Genomic DNA, 19,970 nt, shown 5'->3' with positions numbered 1-19,970 from the left:
TCCATGACACGAAGTGACGTTGCACGACTCCCGGGGACCACAAACCTACTGGAGAACCCAGAAACAGACGAAGCACGTATACTGGCTCGGAGTCTCTCCACCGAAGGGCGTCTAGAAGCGGAAAAGCATGATGGCCGGGTTGAGGAGGAGAGGGTAGAGAACGCTGCGATGGCCGAGTGAGTCAGTCTCACGCTTCTCGAGCGCGAAAGCAGAAAATTACGCACTGGCCGCAAGCAAGCCAGAGGAGAGGGAACATGATGGGGAATTCGTGAATGCGCCACTCGAGGGGAATGAGAGGAGTGGACGCAATGGCGACGCCGGCAATCGTGATAAAGCCGAGGAGGAAGGTAAGCCAGTGGCGCTTGAAGACGACCGGGAGCTCCTGAGTAATGGTCGGGGTCTCGAGATCCTTCTTTGTGGTTGACCACTGCATGTTGTCTACACAACGGGCCACGAATGGGGTCAGTCGATCCTGACTCGGGAGCCGATGCTGAAATGAACGTACAGCCAGTAATGTGCGCCAACAGGGCGGTCATGACATGGAAGGAAATGCCCGTGAAGAAGGTGATCGCGTAGGGGAGGGCGCCGAATCCCTCCTTCGTTGCCCTCCAGAGCGTCGCGGCTTGCGAGCGGTAGCGACTCGAGATGATGGCAATCGTGCCTCCACCAGACTACAACACAACGCGTCAGCTTTTTGGAAGGTGGCCGGCGCACGACTCGGGACGTACAAAAACGATGATCACCGAAAGTAGAGTGCCAAAAGCCGGTAGGAAGGCGCCAGAAAGCGTCCAGGCGAACTCTCCGCCAAGGAAGTAGTACAGGACCGAGAGGGGAGGGGCGACCGCGATTGCCCAGTAGGAGGCAATGTAGCTGCGGGGTCAAAGACGGAAAGCTAGGTCAGTAACGCGTTCACACGAGGCTATAGATGACGTGCAACGCACGAAGAGTTCGAAAATTTGCAGGGAAGCGGCGAGTCCGCCCACAAGTAGCGCATAAAGAGCTTGGAGAAGGGCCCACCGCGGGTGAACCACTTGAGGAAGGGGTTGAAAACGATCTCGGAGCAGCCGAAGGCGTACTGCGACGCGCACGAAGTGAGGACCTCGTGCAACAGGAGGCGGCGATGGAGAAAGGTACCTTCTGCCAACGGTTGAGCTCGTCGTCGCACGAGAGCGAGACTCCTTCCTTGAACTCGAAGTTGCTGTAGGTGGCCCAGCGGGTGATGTAACCGGCGCGAACACTACGAGAAAGTGTGCAGCGCGTGAGATTTTTGAAAGGCTTCTGGAGACAGAACACGCGGACGTACAGATTGAGAGTCATAACGAAGTCCTCCGAGACGTGTTCCTCCGACCAGATCTTGCCCTCTGGATTCGCCGTAGCCTGGTGCTGAAGAGCCGACCAGCGCTGCGACGAAGAGTCAATCGTCAGCGTGGCTGCCGTACGAGCCGGACGGCAGACGTACGAGGAAAGCGTTGTGACCCATAAATGGCGCAGAAGCTCCGTTTGCGACAACCCAAGAGATTGAGTGGTTCACCGTCGTCGTGAAGAATGCGATGAAGTCTTCAAAGTAGCCGGCGCCAGCCAGAAAGGTGCCCGAGGCATGCTGGAGGACGCCGACCTCCGGCGAAGCGGCCATTTCGCACGCGCCGTCGAGAAGGCAGTCGCGAGGAACACGCGTGTCCGAGTCGATCATGAGGATGAGTTCGCCTATGCGGCTGTCGTAAGCAGGGAAGAGGCGTCGCGAAGGAGCGTAAGTTTGCGACGCGAGCACACGTGTATGTATGGCAACGCACATGTTTCCGTTTGCCCAGAGCACGTTGTCCGTCTCCTCGAGCGCCTGCGCAAATGCAGCCTCGTACAAGCGGTCCTCGTCGACTTGGGTCCATGCTGCAAGATCTTCGAGATCCGCCGGGCGGCGCTGATCCATGAGCGCCTCGATGCGGAGGCTGAGCGCGTGTGTGACGTTCAGGTTGGAAGACTTCTTGAAGCGGCCGGCGCGGTTCTCCTTGGGACGAGCCACCCATGCGACGTTCCAGCGGTCGTAGTAATCCTTGCGCTTCTCAACCTCGGCGGCATCAACCAGCTGCATGCCGTCCTCGCAGACAATGATGCTGGCCGTGCCGCCTGATGTACAATCGGATCAGGGAGAGTCAGTCTCAGTCCGGCCTTCTCAAGCTGGACCAGGAGGCGCACCCTGAAGCTCATAAGTGCGGATGCACTGCGAAACCGACTCGATGGTAGGCGCGAGGACCTCTTCAAGCGATTCCTTGTCTGCGCGTCGCACTCGACTGTCAATAACGCTGGGTGATCGGAGCGAGCGAGCAGATTGACGTACAGACCGGCATCATGACCGTGATGTGCGGAAGCGGACCATTGATCTGGCGAATAGGCGGGACAGCCGAGTAGAAGAGCGAGTTGCGGCTCATGTGGCCAATCGGGGCGAGGAGTTTGAGGATGACGCTGAGAACATTCTCGGCAAAGAAAATGCTGCGCGGCACAGGTCATCAGCTTCGGGAACACGCTCATTTGATCTGCATAACATACGCAATGCAGAACTGTGGGCAACAGTCGAGGTCAGCGAAGGACGAAGCATGGAAAAGCGCGCGGAACTCACCAGGAACGGGACGGCGGCAAGGATCGCCAGCTTGATCCACTCGCCGTCAAGCATGACCTCGTATACGAGCGCGCGAGGGAGTAAGCCGACAAGGACCAGTGCGAGTGCGGCACTGCAACCCGTGTAGATGGAGTGATTGAGAGGGAGCGTTCGCTCAATCTGGGCACTCGCCGCATGTTCAACAACCTGCTCCTTGTTGCCACCGTTCTCCTCCTCGGCGAGGGCGCTCAACGATGGAGAGGACTGGAAGGGGTCGCGGGGTGTCGACGAGGACGAAATGGTCGACTGCGAGCTGAAGCGTTTGTTGCGGCGGAGCGTGCGGTTGAAAACTGTTCAGGAGGTGGTGTTAAGTCTGATGAGAACGGGGGCATCAATGGTACGACTCCGTACCATAGTGGACAAGCTTGGTTTCGAAATCTTGAACGGTCGACTCGAGGGTATCAATCTTGTCGGCCCACACGACAAGTCGCTGTTCATCGCGGATGAAGCACGCGTGCTGAGCAGGTCGTGCGAAGGCCAGTCTGTTGCGAACCGCGTCAATAGAGGTGTTGGGTTGGAGAGCATCCGCGACGAACGCACTCCGACATGGTGTCGACGATCTGGATCGACGTAGTCGAGTCGAGCGCGAACGTCTCGGCATCCTCCGACATTGTGCCGACGATGACCTTGACAACATCTGCACTGATGGTTATCGCAATCTCGCAGTTGAGCTCGTTCAGGGCGTCCTGGAAGGTGTTGAGGCGTTCATCGACAGGGTACACGACGTAGTTGCGTTTCGATAGGCGGATAGCGACCCCATCGGCAAGCTCGGCATCCTCCTTGACCCAGCGCTTGCCAGCACAGGTCCGGAACGTGTGCGACGCCATGAAGTTGTACGAGGCTTCGGTCTGTATGGTCGAAGCCAGATCAGCTTCACAACGGAGCCGCAAGGGACGATAAGGCTTACCTCGAGCCCACCTTCGAGCTCAGGGACCATGTCGATGTCGTCTACTTTCTCGTCGTACTTGGCCTCCTCGTCGTTGACAGCCGGGGCAGGCTTGTTGCGACTGAAGAGTCGGCTCGCGAGGGAGCGAGCGGGCTTCGCGCTGCGAGCAAGCACAGCGAGGTAACGTCAGCTTCACGACTAGTGCAGCACGCATGTCGGATAAGCTCGACGTACGTTGTGGGAGCCATGTGGGCTGCACTTGAGCGGGTAACGTAAGATGGGAGAGGCGGGAGTCGGTTTGGGCTCGACGATGGAATGGCGGTACGTCTGCCGCAGGGGGCGGTGCAGTCGAAGCGACGGGATTGAAGGCGGGCTCAGGAGAGTGGTGGAGGAGAAGAAGAAGAAGAGCGGGCGACGCAGCGGCGTGAAGAACAGCGCGAGCGAAGAGAGCGGGTTTGCCGTCGATCGCAGATGCTTCGTGTTCCCGCTGGTGCACGCAATCGAGCATCCGCAAACCTGCCCGTCCCTCAGACTGTCTCATAACGGGTAACCCAGCCAGACAGCCTCGAGCCTGAGTACTTGCCGTGGCCGGGCTGCTCAGAGGATGGCCGACGGTGTCGCTGAGCAGCGCACAGCCGAGACATGTCTCGCAAGATCGCCAAGAGACAGCGGAGTGAGCACGTCCTGCGTGAGACGGGGATACGTTGGGCCGCACGGCGGCGTCGCGAAACTCTCGTCGCCAGGTTCGCTCTGCAGTTCCAGCTGATCGCGCCGGCCGACGCCGATGTCTCAAGGGCATCTTGCGGAGGTTCGTAGGTATCTGGCAGCGCTTGATCCCCTCTGGCCCCCGCCCAGACCACTCGAAGCCGAAGGACCAGCCTGTCGAACACGACCGTCGCAGCGGATGAGACCAGAGCGGAGAAGCGCAGTCTGAGTACAGCCTGGAGAGGCAATGTTGCAGACCCCAGCAGTCTCTATGCTGGGGACCGCAGAGAGGAACAGCGCGGATGGGTCTCAAGGGTCGCGCGGAGAGCGGAGAGCGCCGCGCGCCCGGACAGAGACGCCCCTGCGAGTCGCTGAACCGGGCCACAGATGCGCCGGGCGGGCCTCGGCGCCGTCCCGCGAGTCGGCGAGTGCACAGCTTCCGTGATGGGCAGGTGAGACAGGTTCTGCACCTCGCCGGCCGGACTGCCTTCACACTTCGCCCCAGGGTCTCTCTTCGGTCCGACCGCCTGTCTCGACTGCTGACATTCGATCTGCTGTCTCTCGCTTGGCAGTCTCACTGTCCCTCGATCGTTGCTGGGCTCGCGTAGCCGTATCGCCGTCCGCTGGGCTGCCGCTCGCCGCCGTCTGCGCTGCAGACCTTCCACGACCGTCTGGAACGCGCGTCAGTCAAGCGAGACACCGTACTCGGCGGGCTGTCCGAACGTGCGAGCCGTCCAAGGAGTCCGGGGCTTGAAGGGACGGCGGGCGAGTGATCGCTTCTAGTCGCCCGTCTTCTGCTCTGCGTTCTTTTGCTTCTTCTCTCTCATCCGCCTCTTTCGCTACTTCGCTCGCCGCTGCGCCTTCTTAAGCAACATGAGCTCGACCGTTCAGCGGACCGACTCGACCAGCAGCATCTCGTCTCTCCCCTCGCCGGCACCTAGCAGTCGCATCCGCTTCTCGGAGGCGCCCATGAATCCGTCCATGAGTCCGCCGATGTCTGTCTTCGCCACTCCTAACGCGGCTCGTCGGCGCAACGCCCGCCTCTGGCGTAGGACCCATGTCAGCGGTGCGTTGCAAGACAACCTAGCAGCCTCGGCAGCGAGTTCGTACTCACGTCCGGTCGCTGCGCAGCCGAGGATCTTCAGGCTTACACGCCGTGGCCAAAGACGCCTGTCGGACGGAGCACACTGCGTCGCACGCGCTGGACTTGCTTGGGCTTTTCCAGTATCGGTATTCTTGCCGTTGGTGCTATGATCGGTGCGTCGCGCATCCGCCGGAACACGAGCTCGTGCTGACATGCGAATGCTGAGACAGCCACTGCGATTCTGTCGATTCCCAAGCACAAGTATTGCCTCGTTCTCGACGAGCAGTTCGATGGTCCCCTCGACACCTCGATCTGGCAGCACGAGATTCAGGTTGGAGGCTTCGGCAACGGCGGTGAGCAGGCGGTAGCCGCTTTTCGTGTCCTGCGTACACAACGCTGACATGTCCCGAAATGCAGAGTTCGAGATGACGACCGACTCCCCCAATAACTCCTTCGTCGAGGACGGCAAGCTATACATTGTCCCGACGCTCACCTCGGACGTTTACGGCGCGGACGCTATCATGGACAACTACGTCCTGAATCTCACAGCGCAGGGCATCTGCACGGGTGACAAGGTTGCCGACTGTGTCGCGTTCTCCAATTATACGTTCGGCAATTACTCCGTACTTCCCCCCATTAGCTCGGCTCGCCTGACCACCAAACTCAGCAAGTCGATCAAGTACGGTCGTGTCGAGGTGCAGGCGAAGATGCCGACTGGCGACTGGATCTGGCCCGCAAGTGAGCACGTAGTGCGCTCACTCTCCCACGAGCCGCGGCTGATCGCAGTTCGTTCCCAGTCTGGATGCTGCCGCGCGACAACGTCTATGGCGAGTGGCCGCTTTCGGGTGAGAGTGAGTGATTTGGCTGCGGTGTCCGGCGACTGGAAGCTGATTTTAGACCTGCTTCTGCAGTCGACATTGCCGAGTCGCGCGGCAACGCGGTGAAGAACTGGTGGGACAAGAACGTCAACGTTGTCAATACGGCTCTGCACTGGGGCCTCGACAGCAACACCGACCGCTACGCTAAAACTCGCGGTTCTTACACCGGTGCGCCTTACCGCCATGTTGAGCCCGTTCGACGCGCTGAAATGTCCCTTGACAGTCAAGCGAGACTACTCGAACGCCAAATTCAACACGTACGGCCTTGATTGGGACAGCAAGGGCGTGCGCTTCTGGGCAAACCTAAAGTCACGTTTCATGGGGAAATTCGACTTCGACCAGCCCTTCTGGGAGCGCGGCAACCTGGCGTCCGCCACAGTGAACGGTTCAGTGGCCACCAACCCTTGGATTTCTGCGGAAAACGCCAATGCTGCACCGGTTCGCTATGCCACAGACTCCGATGCCAAACTGTCGTTGACCTCTCCGCCTTTCAGTTCGACCAGGACTTCTACCTGATCCTTAGCGTCGCCGTTGGTGGTACCAACGGGTGGTTCGAAGATTCGGGCAACAAGCCCTGGAGTAATGGTGCCCCCGTGCGCTCGTTTTCCCACGATTCCCTGTGAGCCGCACTGACTTCGCATCGCGTTGTCGCGATCCAGAATGCTGCGCGTGACTTCTGGGTCAACCGCAACAAGTGGCTCCCGACCTGGCCGGAGGACCCAAAGGAGCGCGGCATGGCCATCGAGTCGGTCAAGATTTGGCGCATTGCAGAGCCGGGCGAGCAGTGCCAGGCGTAGGCCACCTTCCCTTGCTTTCGGTTCTCGCCATTCCTACGCTCTTAGCCTTCTCGCGGATGTACGGTCTCGTCGTTGTGCCCCTCCATGTAATGCGTCACGCTCTAGATCCCTCGCCACATATCGCGTTGCAACGTATCCGCTACCGTCTCGTTCCTTGGCTGCACGGTCGGTAGACAAGCAGCTTTCAGCGGCAGTCGTGATAGCACAATCCTGTGAAGCACCATCAGAGCGAAGCTGATTCAGTCGCGTATGTCGCCTCCGACGCCCGGCTCGCGTCGCCTTCCGCTTGACTCCCCCGACACCTGCTCCACAAGGCCGAGCCATGTCGAATGCAGACGCACCAGTCACCTTCATGAAGAAGCGCAAGGGTGCGCCGTCTGGCCTGCGCAAGAAGCCGGCTGCCGATGCTGCTGCATCTTCATCAGCTGTGGCCGACGAGCCCGCCACATCCGAGGTTGTGCACGGCACGAAGCGCGCAGTCGCGAGCCATCTCATTCAGGGCACCGGCAGCAAGCGCCGTAAGGCCCAAGAGGACGCCAGCCTCGCCGCCCTCTCCGACTCGGATGATGACAAGGAGCAGGACCGCGAGCGCAGCTCTTACGCCGTGCGCCACTCGGCCGACCGCCAGGCGCAACGACGGAGGAGCGAGAGCCCGCCTGCATGGGTCAGCAGCGACCAGATTAAGGAGATGGCCCGCGACAAGGACGCCCCGCCGGAGGAGACGCCGGACGACGGTCTCTACCGCGGCGCCAACAAGCAGAAGAACCAGCTGCCGAAGGCGTTCGGTCCGGTCAAGGGCGGGCCGGGCAATGTGCGGCAGATTACACTCGTCGACTATCAGCCCGACGTTTGCAAAGACTACAAGGGTGCGCTCGCTCCTTCCCACATTCTGCTCGCGCTTCAGATGAGGCTGACCTGGCTTTTCGTGGCAACAGAGACTGGTTTCTGTGGCTTCGGCGATACCTGCAAGGTGAGGTGAGCACCGCTCTCCATGCTGACCCGGTGGCTGACCCATTTGTCCATGCAGTTCTTGCACGACCGCGGCGACTACATGCACGGCTGGCAGCTCGACAATTCGTTCCTGTCGAATTCGGCTTCCGCTGGGTCGTTTATGGCGAAGCAGCGGGCTCGAGACGGCGGCGACGACGACTCGGATTCGGACTCGGACAACGAGGACCTCCCGTTCGCATGCCTCATCTGCCGCAAGCCTTTCGGGCCGGATCCGGTCGTCACGCTGTGCGGCCACTACTTTGACTCGGCATGCGCCATCAAGCGGTACGCGAAGACCGGCAAATGCTTCGCTTGCGGTGCCAGTACGAATGGCGTATTCAACCGGTGAGTCCCCTTGACCCGCTCCCCCTTAGGTGTGGCAATTGACTAACTGCTCTCTTCAGCGCCAAGAAGCTGATCGAGAAGCAGAAGGAGCGCGAGGCCTTGAATGCCAAAGCGCGCGAGGAGGAAGAGGGAGAGGAGGGCGACGACAACGGCGGTATCGAGATTGAGGGCCTTGCCGACGCCAGTGCCGATCCTCATGCAGGGCACAAGCGGCGTGCACCTGCGCACTCGGAGGAAGAGGAGGATGACGACGACGAAGAGGAAGAGGAGGAGCGACCGCGGAAACGCCCCATCATTGAGATTCAGTAGGGACTTGTCTGTCATACTGGCTACATTGCGTGGATCGGTCTCATTAGGGAAGTGTCTATCGAGAGTATAGCCAAGTCTTCGAAGCCCGTCTACTGCGCCGCCGAGAGGAGAGCATCGAGCTTCCCGGAGCTCTTGAGCTGTTGCAGGTCGCTGTTGCCGCCGATGAGCTTGCCGTTGATGTAGATCTGAGAGAACAGTACGTCAGTCGCCGCGCGTGAAATCTCAGTGTGCGACTCGAGACCGTACCTGCGGGACTGTGACCTTCGAAGCGCCGACCCGCTCCGCCAGCTGCGCCTGCATCGCCGAGCCAAACTCCTCTTGATTCAACTCGAGGACCTGTACAAGCGGCGTCAGCCACTGATCTCCGAGTGCAAGAGGTTCTGTCATGCACCTTCATCTTCGACTCGGGCACAAGCTTGGCGAGCGTTTGCTTAGCATCGAGACCTGCAGAGCCGTGTCGTCAGCTCTAGACTTGCGCCCATTTGGCCTGCGTCGCACAATAGGGGCACCAGGACTTGGAGAAGACGGCGACGGGTGTGGTGGTGATGATACTCTGCGGGTCGCAGACGACGTCAGGCGGCTGCGCAGGGTGAGAATGCTAGCACGCACCTCGACGGTATCCTTGACCTTCTGCGCGTTCTCGCTCGACACGTTGGACGAGGTGACAAAGTACCGGACCTGGTTACGGATGGAGGAGAAGAACGACGACATCGTGCGGGAACGGGCGTCTCTGGCGTGTCGGTTCTCGTGCCGGGGAAGAAGCGGCGTAGCGTGCACACGCGGTCAAGCGTTCGGAGGTTGGTCAATGGTCGGAGGTCAAAGGATTGAAAGGTCAACCGCACCCGCTGTCTCCCCGGTGGCGATCGGCGGATTGCTCGTCACAAGAAGCCTACCGCTTGTGTGTCATCCGGACTAGTGCACAGCTCAGCAGGAAGACGAGCAGTCCGTGAACTGAGCTGCCTCAGGCGAGCAAGGTCCGGATCGGATGGTCCTTCGGACCACTGTTTCGACTGCAACCATGTCTACCGCTACGTCCTGTCTACTTCTTCCAGCTGAGCACTGCGCCCTCCGGGTTCTGACGCCCCGCTGATAGGCCGCTTGCGGCAACGTTCGACTCGCTTCTCGGCCTCAAATGGCGACCTTGGGCGTTTTACGATTCCACGACCGAATGCCGTGGTCCGTAGCGGTAGAGGGTCAAAGGACATGACAAGGAAGAGGGGCTCGAAGAGCGAGAGTGCCCAATATCGGCCTGAGCGCCGCGGACAGCGTCTTTGAGTACAACAGAGCAGCAGATGTCGCTGAAGCCGCCTGCTTCTCTACGTCATCGGCCTCTTGTGGCGCAGCCGATGAAGCGTGAGAAGGATTATCGGCAACGGTGACTGACAAGCGATCGCTCGCAGCGGGAAGAGGCTGTGGGAGCGTTGAGATCAGATCTTCCGGCCACCGAACCTCCTTGTCCAACGCACCGCGGAGCTTGAGGAGTTGCTCGACCTCGTATGCTGCTTGAGTGATGAACACGAAGCAGAGCCGCGAAGTGAGCAGCGGTCACTGATCTCGTCGACTGGGCCGAACTGGCGGCCCACCTCAGCAGCGAACTCACTGAGCGGGATCAGAGTCAAGCACACGGGATGGCTGCGCCAGTGTTCAGCGGACTCGCGTCAAAGATCAAGCAGCAATACGCGGCGGCACTGAGGGACGGCTCGCTCCTGTTCACCGACAGCGAGGTGGTCGAACTGGATGATGAGGAGACGGGCATCCCGGTACGCGCTTACGCGCTCGAGCGACCACCAGGCACGTGTAGCTGACCTTTGTGCTCGCTGCGCAGTTCGAGGTGCGGTTCGCGCCCGCGCTAGCGAAGAAGCCGCAGCGGAAGGAGGGAGATGAGGACAAGAAGCAGGATGCACCGCCCGACCCGTTCGCGCCGCCGTACCAGTCGGGGCTCTTCGTGGCCGAAGACACGGTCAAGGAGGACGAGTCAGATTCCGGCGAAGGCTTCGCGGTGTTGGTCCGCTGTGCCGACTCCATCCTCGTCTGGTTGCGATGATTGACCGTTCCTTGGATCGCAGCTGAACAAGTTCTGCGTCACGCCACGCCACTTCCTGCTTGTCACAAAGGACTTTGTGCCGCAGACGACGCCGCTGTCGCCGGTTGAGGTGTTTGCCGCCTGGTCCATTCTGAAGCAGCTCGGCTCGCGCGAGAAGCACCTCGCCTTCTTCAACTGCGGCGCAGACAGTGGTGCATCGTGCGTCTCCAACTGGATGCTGTCCACCTGCTCCTAGCGTCTGACCCTCTGCCCCTGCAGCCAACCACACAAGCAGTGCGCTCAACCATCCTCCCGCGCGTCTAGTTTGTGCTGGTATAGCTGACTCTGCTCTCCACAGCTTGCAGTTCATTCCGTTGTCGAATGGCGTAGCGCCCTTTGACGCTTTCATTGATGCTCACAAGCCAAAGAACCCCAGTACGTTCTAAGTCGGCCGCCATCCTTCTGGCCTTCTCTCACTGACGCTTCCAATTCTTCGCAGAAGCCGCCTTCTCCCTCCCGCTCCCTTACGCAAACTTCACCGCTCTCCTCGAGCCACCTTCCTCTTCTTCGCCTGCGGACCAAATCGCCTACCTCGGCCAACGCTTCCTCGAGCTGCTCGATCTCCTGATCGACCATCGACGGCGCCTCGCCGAGGAGGATCCGTCCGCGCTCGGCGCCGACTCGTCTGCAGCAGGCCGAGTCCGCCTGTCGGACCTGTCGTACAACGTCGTCATCACGGCGTCGTACATGCACCTCGTCCCCCGGCGGCTCGAGAAGTACACGACGCGGTCTGGCCGCGCCATCTCGGTCAACTCGCTCGGGTTCGCGGGCATGGTGCTCGTCAAGGAGCAAGAGGCGCTCGACGAGATCCGCGAGGTCGGCGTGCTCGAGGTGCTCAAGTCGGTCGGGTACAGGCCGGTCGACATGACGGATGCGCACCAAATTGAGGCGCCCCTTGCGGGCGCGGGCGGAGCGAGCGAGGAGCAGCAGAGCGTAGCATAGACGACTAGCAAAAGCATTGCACGGCTGAACTCTCGAGATGAGAATGGGAGCGGAAAGGGTCCTTTGGTCAATGGCCACGCCAACGAGTTGCACAACCGGACATCCACAAAGGAGTGCAGGGCACCGCGCCGAGGGCGTCGAAACAGACGGAAGGGGGTGGTTGAGAGTCGAGGAATGAGGAAAAAGGAGGGAAGGGAGGCGAGGAGGGTAAGGGGGGTCGCAGTCGAGCGCGCCGGGTTCCCAGCATGTCAAGTGCTCCGTCTTAAAGTGCGCCGACCGCGCTCCACGCTCCCGCTCCTCGCTCGTTCACTCCTCGCGCTCGCCCTCAAGCCCGCCACGACGGCTCCACCGCGGCCCTGCTGCACTCCCGCATGGAGGCGCCGCTTATGCCGACGCGCGAGCGGCGGCGAGCGCCTTCTGCGTGCCCTGGGCAGCGTAGCGAGCGTTGCGGCGGAACTTGGGGTCGACCTGCGGGAGAGAGCTCGTGAGGGCCCGTCCTGGGATGGTGACTCGCTTGCGAACCGGGCGAGCGACGTCGTGGACGAGCAGGACGTACACCCTTCATCGACGGGTACTTGTTCGTCGCCGGCTTCTTGATGCCGTTGCGGTGCGCCTTCTGTGTACGCCAGACGAGCGCGGTACGAACGCGAGATGCCGTCAGCGGACCTGGTCCTCCTCGTGCCAGACCTCCTCCTGGCTGCCCCCCTCGGCAACTCGACGGTAGAGCGCGAGACGAACCTTGTTCTGGTTGTGGTTCGTGTGGTTCTTGGACTTGGCTGTTCATGGCGAGCAAACGGTGCAGTGTGGTCAGCGGGAGCGCTCAAGCCTCGCACAGCGGGTTGCCTCGACGGGTGCAGTCTCGCCCGTAGCCTCGCGCGATCCGCCCGCCGAGGGCCGCACTCGGTCCAACGCAGCTTCGAGTGCTCCCTCGGCCCTTCACCCAACCCAATGCAGCCCCGGGTCCGCCGTGTGCGAGGCCGTGAAGTTTGCGAAGGCGGCCCTCGTCGGCGGCGTCTCGCGTCGCTCAGGCGGTGGGCGGGGCGGTGGGCGGGTCGCAGAGTGCGGCAGAGAGGCGGGCAAGGCAGGCGCGGGCTCACCCATTGCTGCGGTGCGCGGGAACTGGGGGAACCGGGGAGGGCAAGCGCGAGTCGGCGAAGCGCTCGCGCTCTCGAGGCAGTGCTCAGCCCGCGACTTCTCGCCTCGCCGCACGCCGTGCGCTTGGCTGGGCGGAGCTGGGCAGTCTCGGGGCGTCTGACATCCCGCTCGCCGAATTTCAGCCCCGTCCAGCGGATGCCCCGGGACCTGGCTTCCTGCTCCGTCTATCTCTCCAGCAGTCCAGCACGGGCACGAGCGCACGTTCCTGCTCGCCTGCTCTCAACAGACATCTGCGCATATCGCTTCAAACCAAGGCAGGAGCCTGGACGTGAGGGAATCGAACAGGAACTCGGGAACGAGGGTAGAGACGATGCAATTCGTTGCAACCGCATCTCCGCTGGGTCGCCACTAGCCGACTACAGACACCTGTGCGTGTTGTCGAGCGTGTGCGAGCCGAAAGACAGGCAAGCGGGGTGGTAAGAGCAAAGGGGACGCCTGCGACGGGTGGAGCGAGTTGCAGAAGGGCGACAACCGCCCACTCGGCAGGGGCGCGGCCTGGTGAGTCTGTAGAGTCGACGTCAGCAGACATTCGGTGCCCGGGCCAGATTGAAAAGGGGACGCACTAGCCTCGAGGAAGCCCTTGTCCTCCTCGACGCAGAAGAAGCGGGAGCCGGTGACCAGGCCTCTACGCCTCGACCTTGCGGCGCTTCTTGCCCTCGGAGCCCTCGAGTGCGGCCTTGTCGCCCTTGCGCTTCTTGTCCTTCTTGCTCTTCTTGCCCGGCGACGCTGCCCCTGCCGCGTCCTCGTTCTTGGGCGCGGCCCCCGCTGCGCCAGTCGGAGCGGGCGGCGCGCTCGCGAGTTCGTCGTTGAGGCCCTGCACGAGGCGGACGATGCTCGCACGGACGACGCCCGAGCCGGAGAGGAGCGCGGCGACTTCGGGGTCGGCGAGGAAGTTGGAGAGGTGGGTCGCGGCGTCGCGGTTCGACAGCGGGGCCTGCGAGCGGGCCTGGAGGCGGAGCGGGGCGGGGAGCTTTGCCTGCGTGAGGGCCATCGTGGCTCGCTCTGCGGAGAAGGGTGGGCGGGGGAGAGGAGACGAGTGAGGGCGCGGAGAGGAGCGCTCGTTCGACTGCAGGACCCTCGGCGACACCGCGCAGGTCTGACGAGCACAGCTTCGAGCCACTCCAAAGAGCAGACTGCACGTCTCTGCACGCGACTCGAACCAGCCCACGCCGTCGCCGCCTCGCCGCCCCTCCCCTCCCCCGCTCACTCCTCCCGCCCCGACCCGCACGCTCGCGCAGAGCGTCGCACAGACCCGCCGCACACCATGCCGAGCGCAGTCAAGCTCGCCTCCTTCCTCGTCACCGCCCTCACCCACCCGGCCGAGGCCAAGAACATCATCGGGTACAAGGTGCGCCTGCTTCCACTCTCCCGCCCGCCATCGCTGGGCTGCCTCGAGGGGCTAGACTGATCCGCTCTGTCGTCGTGCAGCTCTGGCGCGATCCGCTCAACCAGATCGAGACGAACCCAGAGTCGGGATGGTGCGTCGACCGCTTCCTCGGACCTCGCAACTCGGGGCACTCTCGCCCGAGCAGGGTCTCAGCGCACGCAGAGGCCTTCAGAGTGGTCACACTGACCCAGCGCAACCCTGCAGGGACCGCCCCGAGATGAAGCGGTGCTGGGACTTCCTCGACCTCACCTCGCGGAGTTTCGCCGCCGTCATCCACGAGCTGGACGGTGACCTGTCGCGTGTTGTGCGTCCCACGTTACTGTTTGCATGTCTCCCGGGTTCCGGATTGAGTGTGCTGATACGCCGAGGTCGCAGATTGCCATCTTCTACCTCGTCTTGCGCGCGCTCGACACGATCGAGGACGACATGACGATCCCCATCGAGAAGAAGGCGCCGCTGCTCGAGTCGTTCCACGAGAAGCTCGAGGTCGACGGGTGGAACTTCCAGGAATGTGCGGAGCGATTTTCCATCTCTGAAGTCGGGTCAGCTGGACTGACCTTCTCGCGCATTGCAGCGGGGCCGGATGAGAAGGACGCGGTGCTGTTGAAGGAGTTCGAGGTGGTCATCTCGGAGTACAAGCGTCTCGACCAGCAGTGCGCCTCTCTCCTCTCGGTCGTGCATGTTCTGTCGTATGAGGCTGACCACCCTCTGCCTTGCGCAGTTACCGCACTGCGATCGCCGACAGCGCCAAGAAGATGGGCGCCGGCATGTCACGGTACGCCAAGCTGCATGCCGAGAGCGGCGGCAAGTTCTCGGTCGACACATTCGCGTCGTTCGACCTCTACTGCCACTACGTCGCCGGCCTCGTCGGCGAGGGTCTCTCACGCCTCTTCTCCGCCTCCGGCAAGGAGTCGCCCTACCTCGGCGACCAGCTCACGCTGTCCAACTCGATGGGTCTCATGCTGCAGAAGACCAACATCCTGCGCGACTTCCGCGAGGACTGCGACGAGGGGCGCGTCTTCTGGCCGGCCGAGATCTGGAGCAAGTACGTCTCGAGCGCCGAGCAGCTGCACGCGCCGGGCAACGAGCAAAAAGCGCTGTGGGCGCTGTCCGAGATGACGGTCGACGCGCTCGCGCACGCGACCGACGCGCTTGACTACCTCACGCTCCTCGGCAACCAGAGCGTGTTCAACTTCTGCGCGATCCCCCAGGTCATGGCCATGGCGACGCTCGAACGCTGCTTCATGAACCCGAACGTCTTCCTCCGCAATGTCAAGATCCGCAAGGGCGAGGCCGTCGGCGTGCGTTCTCCCTGCATCCGCTGCCCGATATACCACCCGCCCTGACCTCTAAATCTTGCGAACAGCTCATTCTCAAAGCGACCAACCCGCGTGACGTCTCCTACATCTTCCGCGACTATGCGCGCCAGATCCACGCCAAGGCGCGGCCCGACGACCCCAGCTTCATCAAGATCGCTGTCCTCGCTGGCCGGGTGCGTTCAAAGTCCGGGCACCGGTCAGTCCCGGTCGATGTACTTGCTGCTGACCTTGCGCTTGGGAGGCGACTTGCAGATTGAGCAATGGACGGAGACGCGCTACCCGTCGTTCATCCAGATGGGCGAGAAGGTGCCCGAGTCGAGCGAGGACTGGATGCCCGGCCGCGACGCGCGCATCAAGCAGCTTCCGGGCCCGGCAGGGCGCGGCGCCGAGCCGAGGCAGCAGAACACGACCAAGATGGGCAAGGAGGACGTGCGTCGACTTACCCCTCGCTCCCCTGCAGGCGTCGACTGATCCTCGGGTTGAAACGGTTTGCAGTGGGCGTTCCTCGCCATGGTTGTCGGCGGCATGCTCGGCATTGCGCTGCTCGTCATGCTTATCACGGGCGGCGGCGTCTGGTTCTTCTACCTGCGAGAGGGTGCACCCTACTCTGTGCGTCTTTCCTGTCGTTGTCGCTGTTGCGCTAATGTGCACGCTGACCTCTTTTCATGGGCGCCCAGGGTCGCGTGCTCGAGAAGGCATCGGACGCGGCGATTCGCGGCGGGCGGGCGATCAAGCAGGAGCTGTGAGATGTCAGAGCGACGTGGGACTCAGGGCGCCTGTAATCTGTGTCTTTACTGCAAGTGTCATGCCGACGTAGTTGTACAGTATCGTGATCTTGCGGGGAGGGCAGTTGTCCGCGGAACGGGTCGCCCGCGAGCGCCGGACCACGGCCAAGGGGCGCCCAAGCCGAATCTCGCTGCTCGCACAGACTCGACGAGAGAACCTCCGGCGAAGCGCTCACAGTGCAACACGACCCTGCTTGCACGCTCAGCCCGCTGCATCAGACGCCTGAGCGCCCCCAGTCGACCCGGACTTCTCCGCCTTTCGAGCACGACTCCGCCTTGAACCGATTCGCCCGCGCGCACGCCGCACGATGCACAACGGCTCGAGCATCAAGCTCCTCACCGGTGCGTGTGCCGCTGCTCAGCCGTGCCCGCTTGCTCGACGAGCGCAGCGTGGAGGCCGAGTTGCCGTGCGAAAAGGCGGGATGAGGCTGACGCTCGCTTGCTCCCCCTCCTCCGCCCGCTGGGTCGTTCTGCGCCTTATCTGCTGCTTGATGCGTGTCCTACGACCTCAGGCAACTCGCACCCCGAGCTGGCCCAGGCTGTCGCCGAGCGGTGAGCCTCGCTCTTCCTCCGCTTCCTGATGAGGTGCAGCTGCGGCCAGGCAGCTGCTTGCGGGGTACGAGCAGTGCCAGCACTGCTGCAGGTGCTCTGCGAAGTGGCTTCAGCCTCCTCGTAGCGGCCTATGAAGCGGTCCCGCTCCTTCCGCCGGCTCGCCGCGGCTTGGCACACTCTCACGAGCCAGATGCTGACGCTGCCTCTCTTCTTCGTGCAGTCTCGGCTTGACCCTGACGCCATGCACGGTCAAGAAGTTCTCGGACAACGAGACTTCGGTGTCGATCGGCGAGTCGGTGCGGGAAGAGGACGTCTTCATCATCCAGACGGGCTTCAACCCTTCACCCCATCCCTTTGGAGCCAAGGCTCGCCACTACGGCGTTGAGGGCCACAGCGACCCCTCGCGCCCCGGCACGCCTCTCCCGCCGCTCGCGCGCGCCGCCGACCTCAACTCGCGCCCCGTCAGCCCGTCCAAGCCTGCGCCCGCACCCCTCAACGACCCGAACGACCTCCTCATGGAGCTCCTCATCATGATCTCGGCGTGCAAGACGGCGAGCGCCAAGCGCATCACCGCCGTCGTCCCCTGCTTCCCCTACTCGCGCATGGTACGCTCGCCCGCGCTCGCTGGAACCACCCTCGAGGCTGACCGGGACATGACCCGCAGGACCGGAAAGACAAGTCGCGCTCGCCCATCACTGCCAAGCTCGTCGCCAACATGCTCCAGATCGCCGGCTGCGACCACGTCATCACGATGGACCTGCACGCAAGTCAGATCCAGGGCTTCTTCGAGGTCCCCGTCGACAACCTGTGGACCGAGCCCAGTATGGTCAGGTACGCTGCACTTTGTGCTGTCGGCTTCCAGGCATGCAAGACTGACGGCCTTGCCGGTGCAGGTGGGTGAAGGAGAACATCGCGGACTGGAGCAACGCCATCATCGTCTCGCCTGATGCCGGCGGTGCCAAGCGGTGCGTCTTCCTCGAGTGTCATGCGTGAGCACTCGCTGACCAGCAATGATCCAGTGCGACCAACCTCGCCGACCGCCTCGACTGCGACTTTGCGCTCATCAACCGCAACCGGTCGAAGGGCGACGGACCCGACTCGGAGGGCAAGATGGAGCTCCTCGTCGGCGACGTCCGCGACAAGGTGGCGATCCTGATCGACGACATGGCCGACACGGGCGGCACGATCAAGCTCGCGACCGAGACGCTTGCCGAGAAGGGCGCGAAGGAGGTGTACGCGCTCGTCTCGCACGGTGCGTTGCCGCTCACTTTCTCGCTCTGTCGCTCGCTTCACTCATGAGAATCCGTGTACAGGTCTGCTGTCGGGCAACGCCATGTCCGAGCTCGCCAAGATGCCCCTTGTCAAGGTCGTCGTGCGTCTCGCTTCCCCCTGCTTTCGATCGCCCCGCGCGTGCTTACGTTGCTCTGGCACAGGTCTCGAACACGATCTCGCAGGCCGAGCACGTCAAGCAGGCGGACGGCAAGCTCGAGGTGATGGACATCAGCCCCGTGCTCGCCGAGTCCATCCGCCGGGTGCGTTTTCCTGTTTTCGCGACTCCTTAGCTTGCTAGTTCTGACCTCTTCTTCTCCCAGACACACAACGGCGAGTCCATTTCTTTGTTGTTCAAGTAGACGCGCCCTTTCGCAATGGAATCAGCAGTACCATCCAACGACGCGCTGCACCCGCCGCTCCGCCTGTTCAATCGGAACAGTGAGGGTCGCCTCAAGTCTGATGTGCTGGCGTTTCGTGTCGCTGAGCTTCACTTCGCCTCGTCTGATTGCTCGCGACATTTAGCAGCTGTTGAGCAGCTGCCTTCGCCTGGACCTTCTCAATTCGCGAAGGTGTTCCATTGCTTCGCCGCTTGTCAGCTATCCGACAGGTTTGTCAGCAAGCCGGAACGTTGTGAGCAGGGAGCTGCTGTTGGAGCATGCGCTGAGCGGAAGCCAAAAGCCGGTTGCGCAGGTCCGTCGTCAGGAGGAGTCCTCGTCCGCCGGAAGGTCCGCGACTCCGTTCGCCAGCCCTGCCGGGCGTCAGCCCTCTCTTGCAGTCCCTTCCCTCGTAGTTCTTCCGTGTACACATGCAGTCCCTCGGGCCAGGTCCGCACGTCGGGCCCACGCTGGCAGACTGGTCTGGCTTGTTCGGTCTCGTGCTAGACTGCGTCTGGATGAGCGCACAGAGAAGTCACGCCAACCAGGAGGTGCTCCAGAGCGTGGGGGAGTGGGTCACGGATGCGAGCAATTACATCGCACGGCAAGTCTCTCCCGACAACCTGTTCGCAACGTTGCCAGTCTTCAACAACATCGAGCGGGCGACCTTTTTCGTCCGCGCCGATGTCGTGGTTCGCCCAAACTTCTCGCCTTGGTTGGAGCCTGGCTGACTACTGGCACCACAGCCCCGACTGGCAATGCTCGTCGCCTCCAAGCCCATTTCGCGAGTAATTGTGCTGGACCATGATCCCGTGCGTCCAAGAGCTGACATGCTCTTCTCAGGACGACTGCGTTTAAATACTCGGGCGAGAACTTGACTTGGTCCAGACGCGGCGCAGGAGAGGCGTAGCCGCCGAGCCCGACTCGAGATATATCTGGGATGTATCCGCGGGACCGCCAAGGCACGAACCGCGTGCGTCCGCGTACTCCCCTACCCTCGAGTCTCAGACACTTGCTGAGGAAAGGGTACCAGGCCAAGACTCCGCGGCGGCGCAACACGAGGCAGTATCGCACTCGATCCCGAACGCTCTGCTCTCCGTCGCAACGCTGCTGGTGCAAAGCAACATGCCGCGGCACAACATCGAGCAGTGGGCGTTTACAATTCTGCACGGGACAATCAGCACCGCGCACCGCCTGCTGGCGAGTGGGCAGGTGCACTCGCTGCAGCTGCAACAGGCGACGACGGTCGCGGAACTTGAGCAATACGCGTACCGCCTCCAGTATGAGAAAGAGGTACGTCGGGCGCACCTTTTGACTGCGTAGAGGACTTGACAGCGAAAGTTGCTGTTGCTCTACCAGCGTCACGAGCGCAGCCTGCTGGCGAAGAACCCAGCCCTCCACCGGTACCAGCAAAGTCTGCAAGACCATCAGTGCGTTGTTCTTCACCTACACGCTTA

General features: G+C 62.1%; 9 protein-coding genes across 9 annotated transcripts; 5 read left to right on the top strand and 4 right to left on the bottom strand.

Annotated features, from left to right (window-relative positions):
• Nucleotides 1-111: 111 nt before the first annotated feature.
• On the bottom strand, nucleotides 112-3,784 carry JCM10292_004431 (glycosyltransferase family 2 protein; the record flags this gene model as incomplete). Its single annotated transcript, XM_076645766.1, has 17 exons — nucleotides 112-163; nucleotides 225-438; nucleotides 506-671; nucleotides 729-870; nucleotides 942-1,075; nucleotides 1,135-1,237; nucleotides 1,304-1,401; nucleotides 1,460-1,712; nucleotides 1,791-2,121; nucleotides 2,191-2,268; nucleotides 2,333-2,484; nucleotides 2,542-2,552; nucleotides 2,612-2,940; nucleotides 3,002-3,132; nucleotides 3,191-3,498; nucleotides 3,558-3,696; nucleotides 3,771-3,784. 17 exons carry the CDS (start codon nucleotides 3,782-3,784, stop codon nucleotides 112-114), a joined length of 2,655 nt encoding a protein of 884 aa, XP_076508636.1.
• A 1,330-nt stretch (nucleotides 3,785-5,114) lies between these two features.
• Nucleotides 5,115-7,000, top strand: JCM10292_004430 (uncharacterized protein; the record flags this gene model as incomplete). Its single annotated transcript, XM_076645765.1, has 9 exons — nucleotides 5,115-5,307; nucleotides 5,373-5,498; nucleotides 5,556-5,678; nucleotides 5,743-6,063; nucleotides 6,123-6,176; nucleotides 6,237-6,371; nucleotides 6,427-6,641; nucleotides 6,698-6,796; nucleotides 6,863-7,000. 9 exons carry the CDS (start codon nucleotides 5,115-5,117, stop codon nucleotides 6,998-7,000), a joined length of 1,404 nt encoding a protein of 467 aa, XP_076508635.1.
• Nucleotides 7,001-7,322: 322 nt separating this feature from the next.
• CWC24 (U2-type spliceosomal complex subunit CWC24) lies at nucleotides 7,323-8,644 on the top strand (the record flags this gene model as incomplete). Its single annotated transcript, XM_076645764.1, has 4 exons — nucleotides 7,323-7,866; nucleotides 7,936-7,970; nucleotides 8,028-8,335; nucleotides 8,395-8,644. The coding sequence occupies 4 exons, from the start codon at nucleotides 7,323-7,325 to the stop codon at nucleotides 8,642-8,644; spliced, it is 1,137 nt and encodes a 378-aa protein (XP_076508634.1).
• An 89-nt stretch (nucleotides 8,645-8,733) lies between these two features.
• Nucleotides 8,734-9,355, bottom strand: JCM10292_004428 (glutaredoxin; the record flags this gene model as incomplete). Its single annotated transcript, XM_076645763.1, has 5 exons — nucleotides 8,734-8,829; nucleotides 8,891-8,980; nucleotides 9,036-9,088; nucleotides 9,143-9,197; nucleotides 9,254-9,355. 5 exons carry the CDS (start codon nucleotides 9,353-9,355, stop codon nucleotides 8,734-8,736), a joined length of 396 nt encoding a protein of 131 aa, XP_076508633.1.
• Nucleotides 9,356-10,272: 917 nt separating this feature from the next.
• On the top strand, nucleotides 10,273-11,669 carry JCM10292_004427 (uncharacterized protein; the record flags this gene model as incomplete). Its single annotated transcript, XM_076645762.1, has 6 exons — nucleotides 10,273-10,404; nucleotides 10,470-10,649; nucleotides 10,711-10,886; nucleotides 10,947-10,961; nucleotides 11,026-11,102; nucleotides 11,167-11,669. The coding sequence occupies 6 exons, from the start codon at nucleotides 10,273-10,275 to the stop codon at nucleotides 11,667-11,669; spliced, it is 1,083 nt and encodes a 360-aa protein (XP_076508632.1).
• A 384-nt stretch (nucleotides 11,670-12,053) lies between these two features.
• RPL29 (60S ribosomal protein eL29 RPL29) lies at nucleotides 12,054-12,770 on the bottom strand (the record flags this gene model as incomplete). Its single annotated transcript, XM_076645761.1, has 4 exons — nucleotides 12,054-12,137; nucleotides 12,226-12,285; nucleotides 12,336-12,445; nucleotides 12,767-12,770. 4 exons carry the CDS (start codon nucleotides 12,768-12,770, stop codon nucleotides 12,054-12,056), a joined length of 258 nt encoding a protein of 85 aa, XP_076508631.1.
• A 679-nt stretch (nucleotides 12,771-13,449) lies between these two features.
• Nucleotides 13,450-13,815, bottom strand: JCM10292_004425 (uncharacterized protein; the record flags this gene model as incomplete). The annotated part of the gene is made up of 1 exon (XM_076645760.1): nucleotides 13,450-13,815. One exon carries the CDS (start codon nucleotides 13,813-13,815, stop codon nucleotides 13,450-13,452), a length of 366 nt encoding a protein of 121 aa, XP_076508630.1.
• A 273-nt stretch (nucleotides 13,816-14,088) lies between these two features.
• ERG9 (bifunctional farnesyl-diphosphate farnesyltransferase/squalene synthase) lies at nucleotides 14,089-16,276 on the top strand (the record flags this gene model as incomplete). The annotated part of the gene is made up of 10 exons (XM_076645759.1): nucleotides 14,089-14,172; nucleotides 14,253-14,302; nucleotides 14,416-14,515; nucleotides 14,587-14,722; nucleotides 14,786-14,864; nucleotides 14,933-15,512; nucleotides 15,578-15,703; nucleotides 15,783-15,959; nucleotides 16,026-16,139; nucleotides 16,208-16,276. The coding sequence occupies 10 exons, from the start codon at nucleotides 14,089-14,091 to the stop codon at nucleotides 16,274-16,276; spliced, it is 1,515 nt and encodes a 504-aa protein (XP_076508629.1).
• A 347-nt stretch (nucleotides 16,277-16,623) lies between these two features.
• Nucleotides 16,624-18,498, top strand: JCM10292_004423 (ribose-phosphate diphosphokinase; the record flags this gene model as incomplete). Its single annotated transcript, XM_076645758.1, has 9 exons — nucleotides 16,624-16,657; nucleotides 16,828-16,867; nucleotides 17,088-17,472; nucleotides 17,532-17,698; nucleotides 17,761-17,832; nucleotides 17,887-18,119; nucleotides 18,181-18,239; nucleotides 18,301-18,399; nucleotides 18,460-18,498. 9 exons carry the CDS (start codon nucleotides 16,624-16,626, stop codon nucleotides 18,496-18,498), a joined length of 1,128 nt encoding a protein of 375 aa, XP_076508628.1.
• Nucleotides 18,499-19,970: the final 1,472 nt, after the last annotated feature.

The sequence above is a fragment of the Rhodotorula paludigena genome (assembly GCF_050403205.1).
Source record: "Rhodotorula paludigena JCM10292 DNA, Rt_paludigena_JCM10292v1_ctg2, whole genome shotgun sequence".
Taxonomy (NCBI): domain Eukaryota; kingdom Fungi; phylum Basidiomycota; class Microbotryomycetes; order Sporidiobolales; family Sporidiobolaceae; genus Rhodotorula; species Rhodotorula paludigena.
This window is presented reverse-complemented; position numbering and strand designations above follow the sequence as displayed.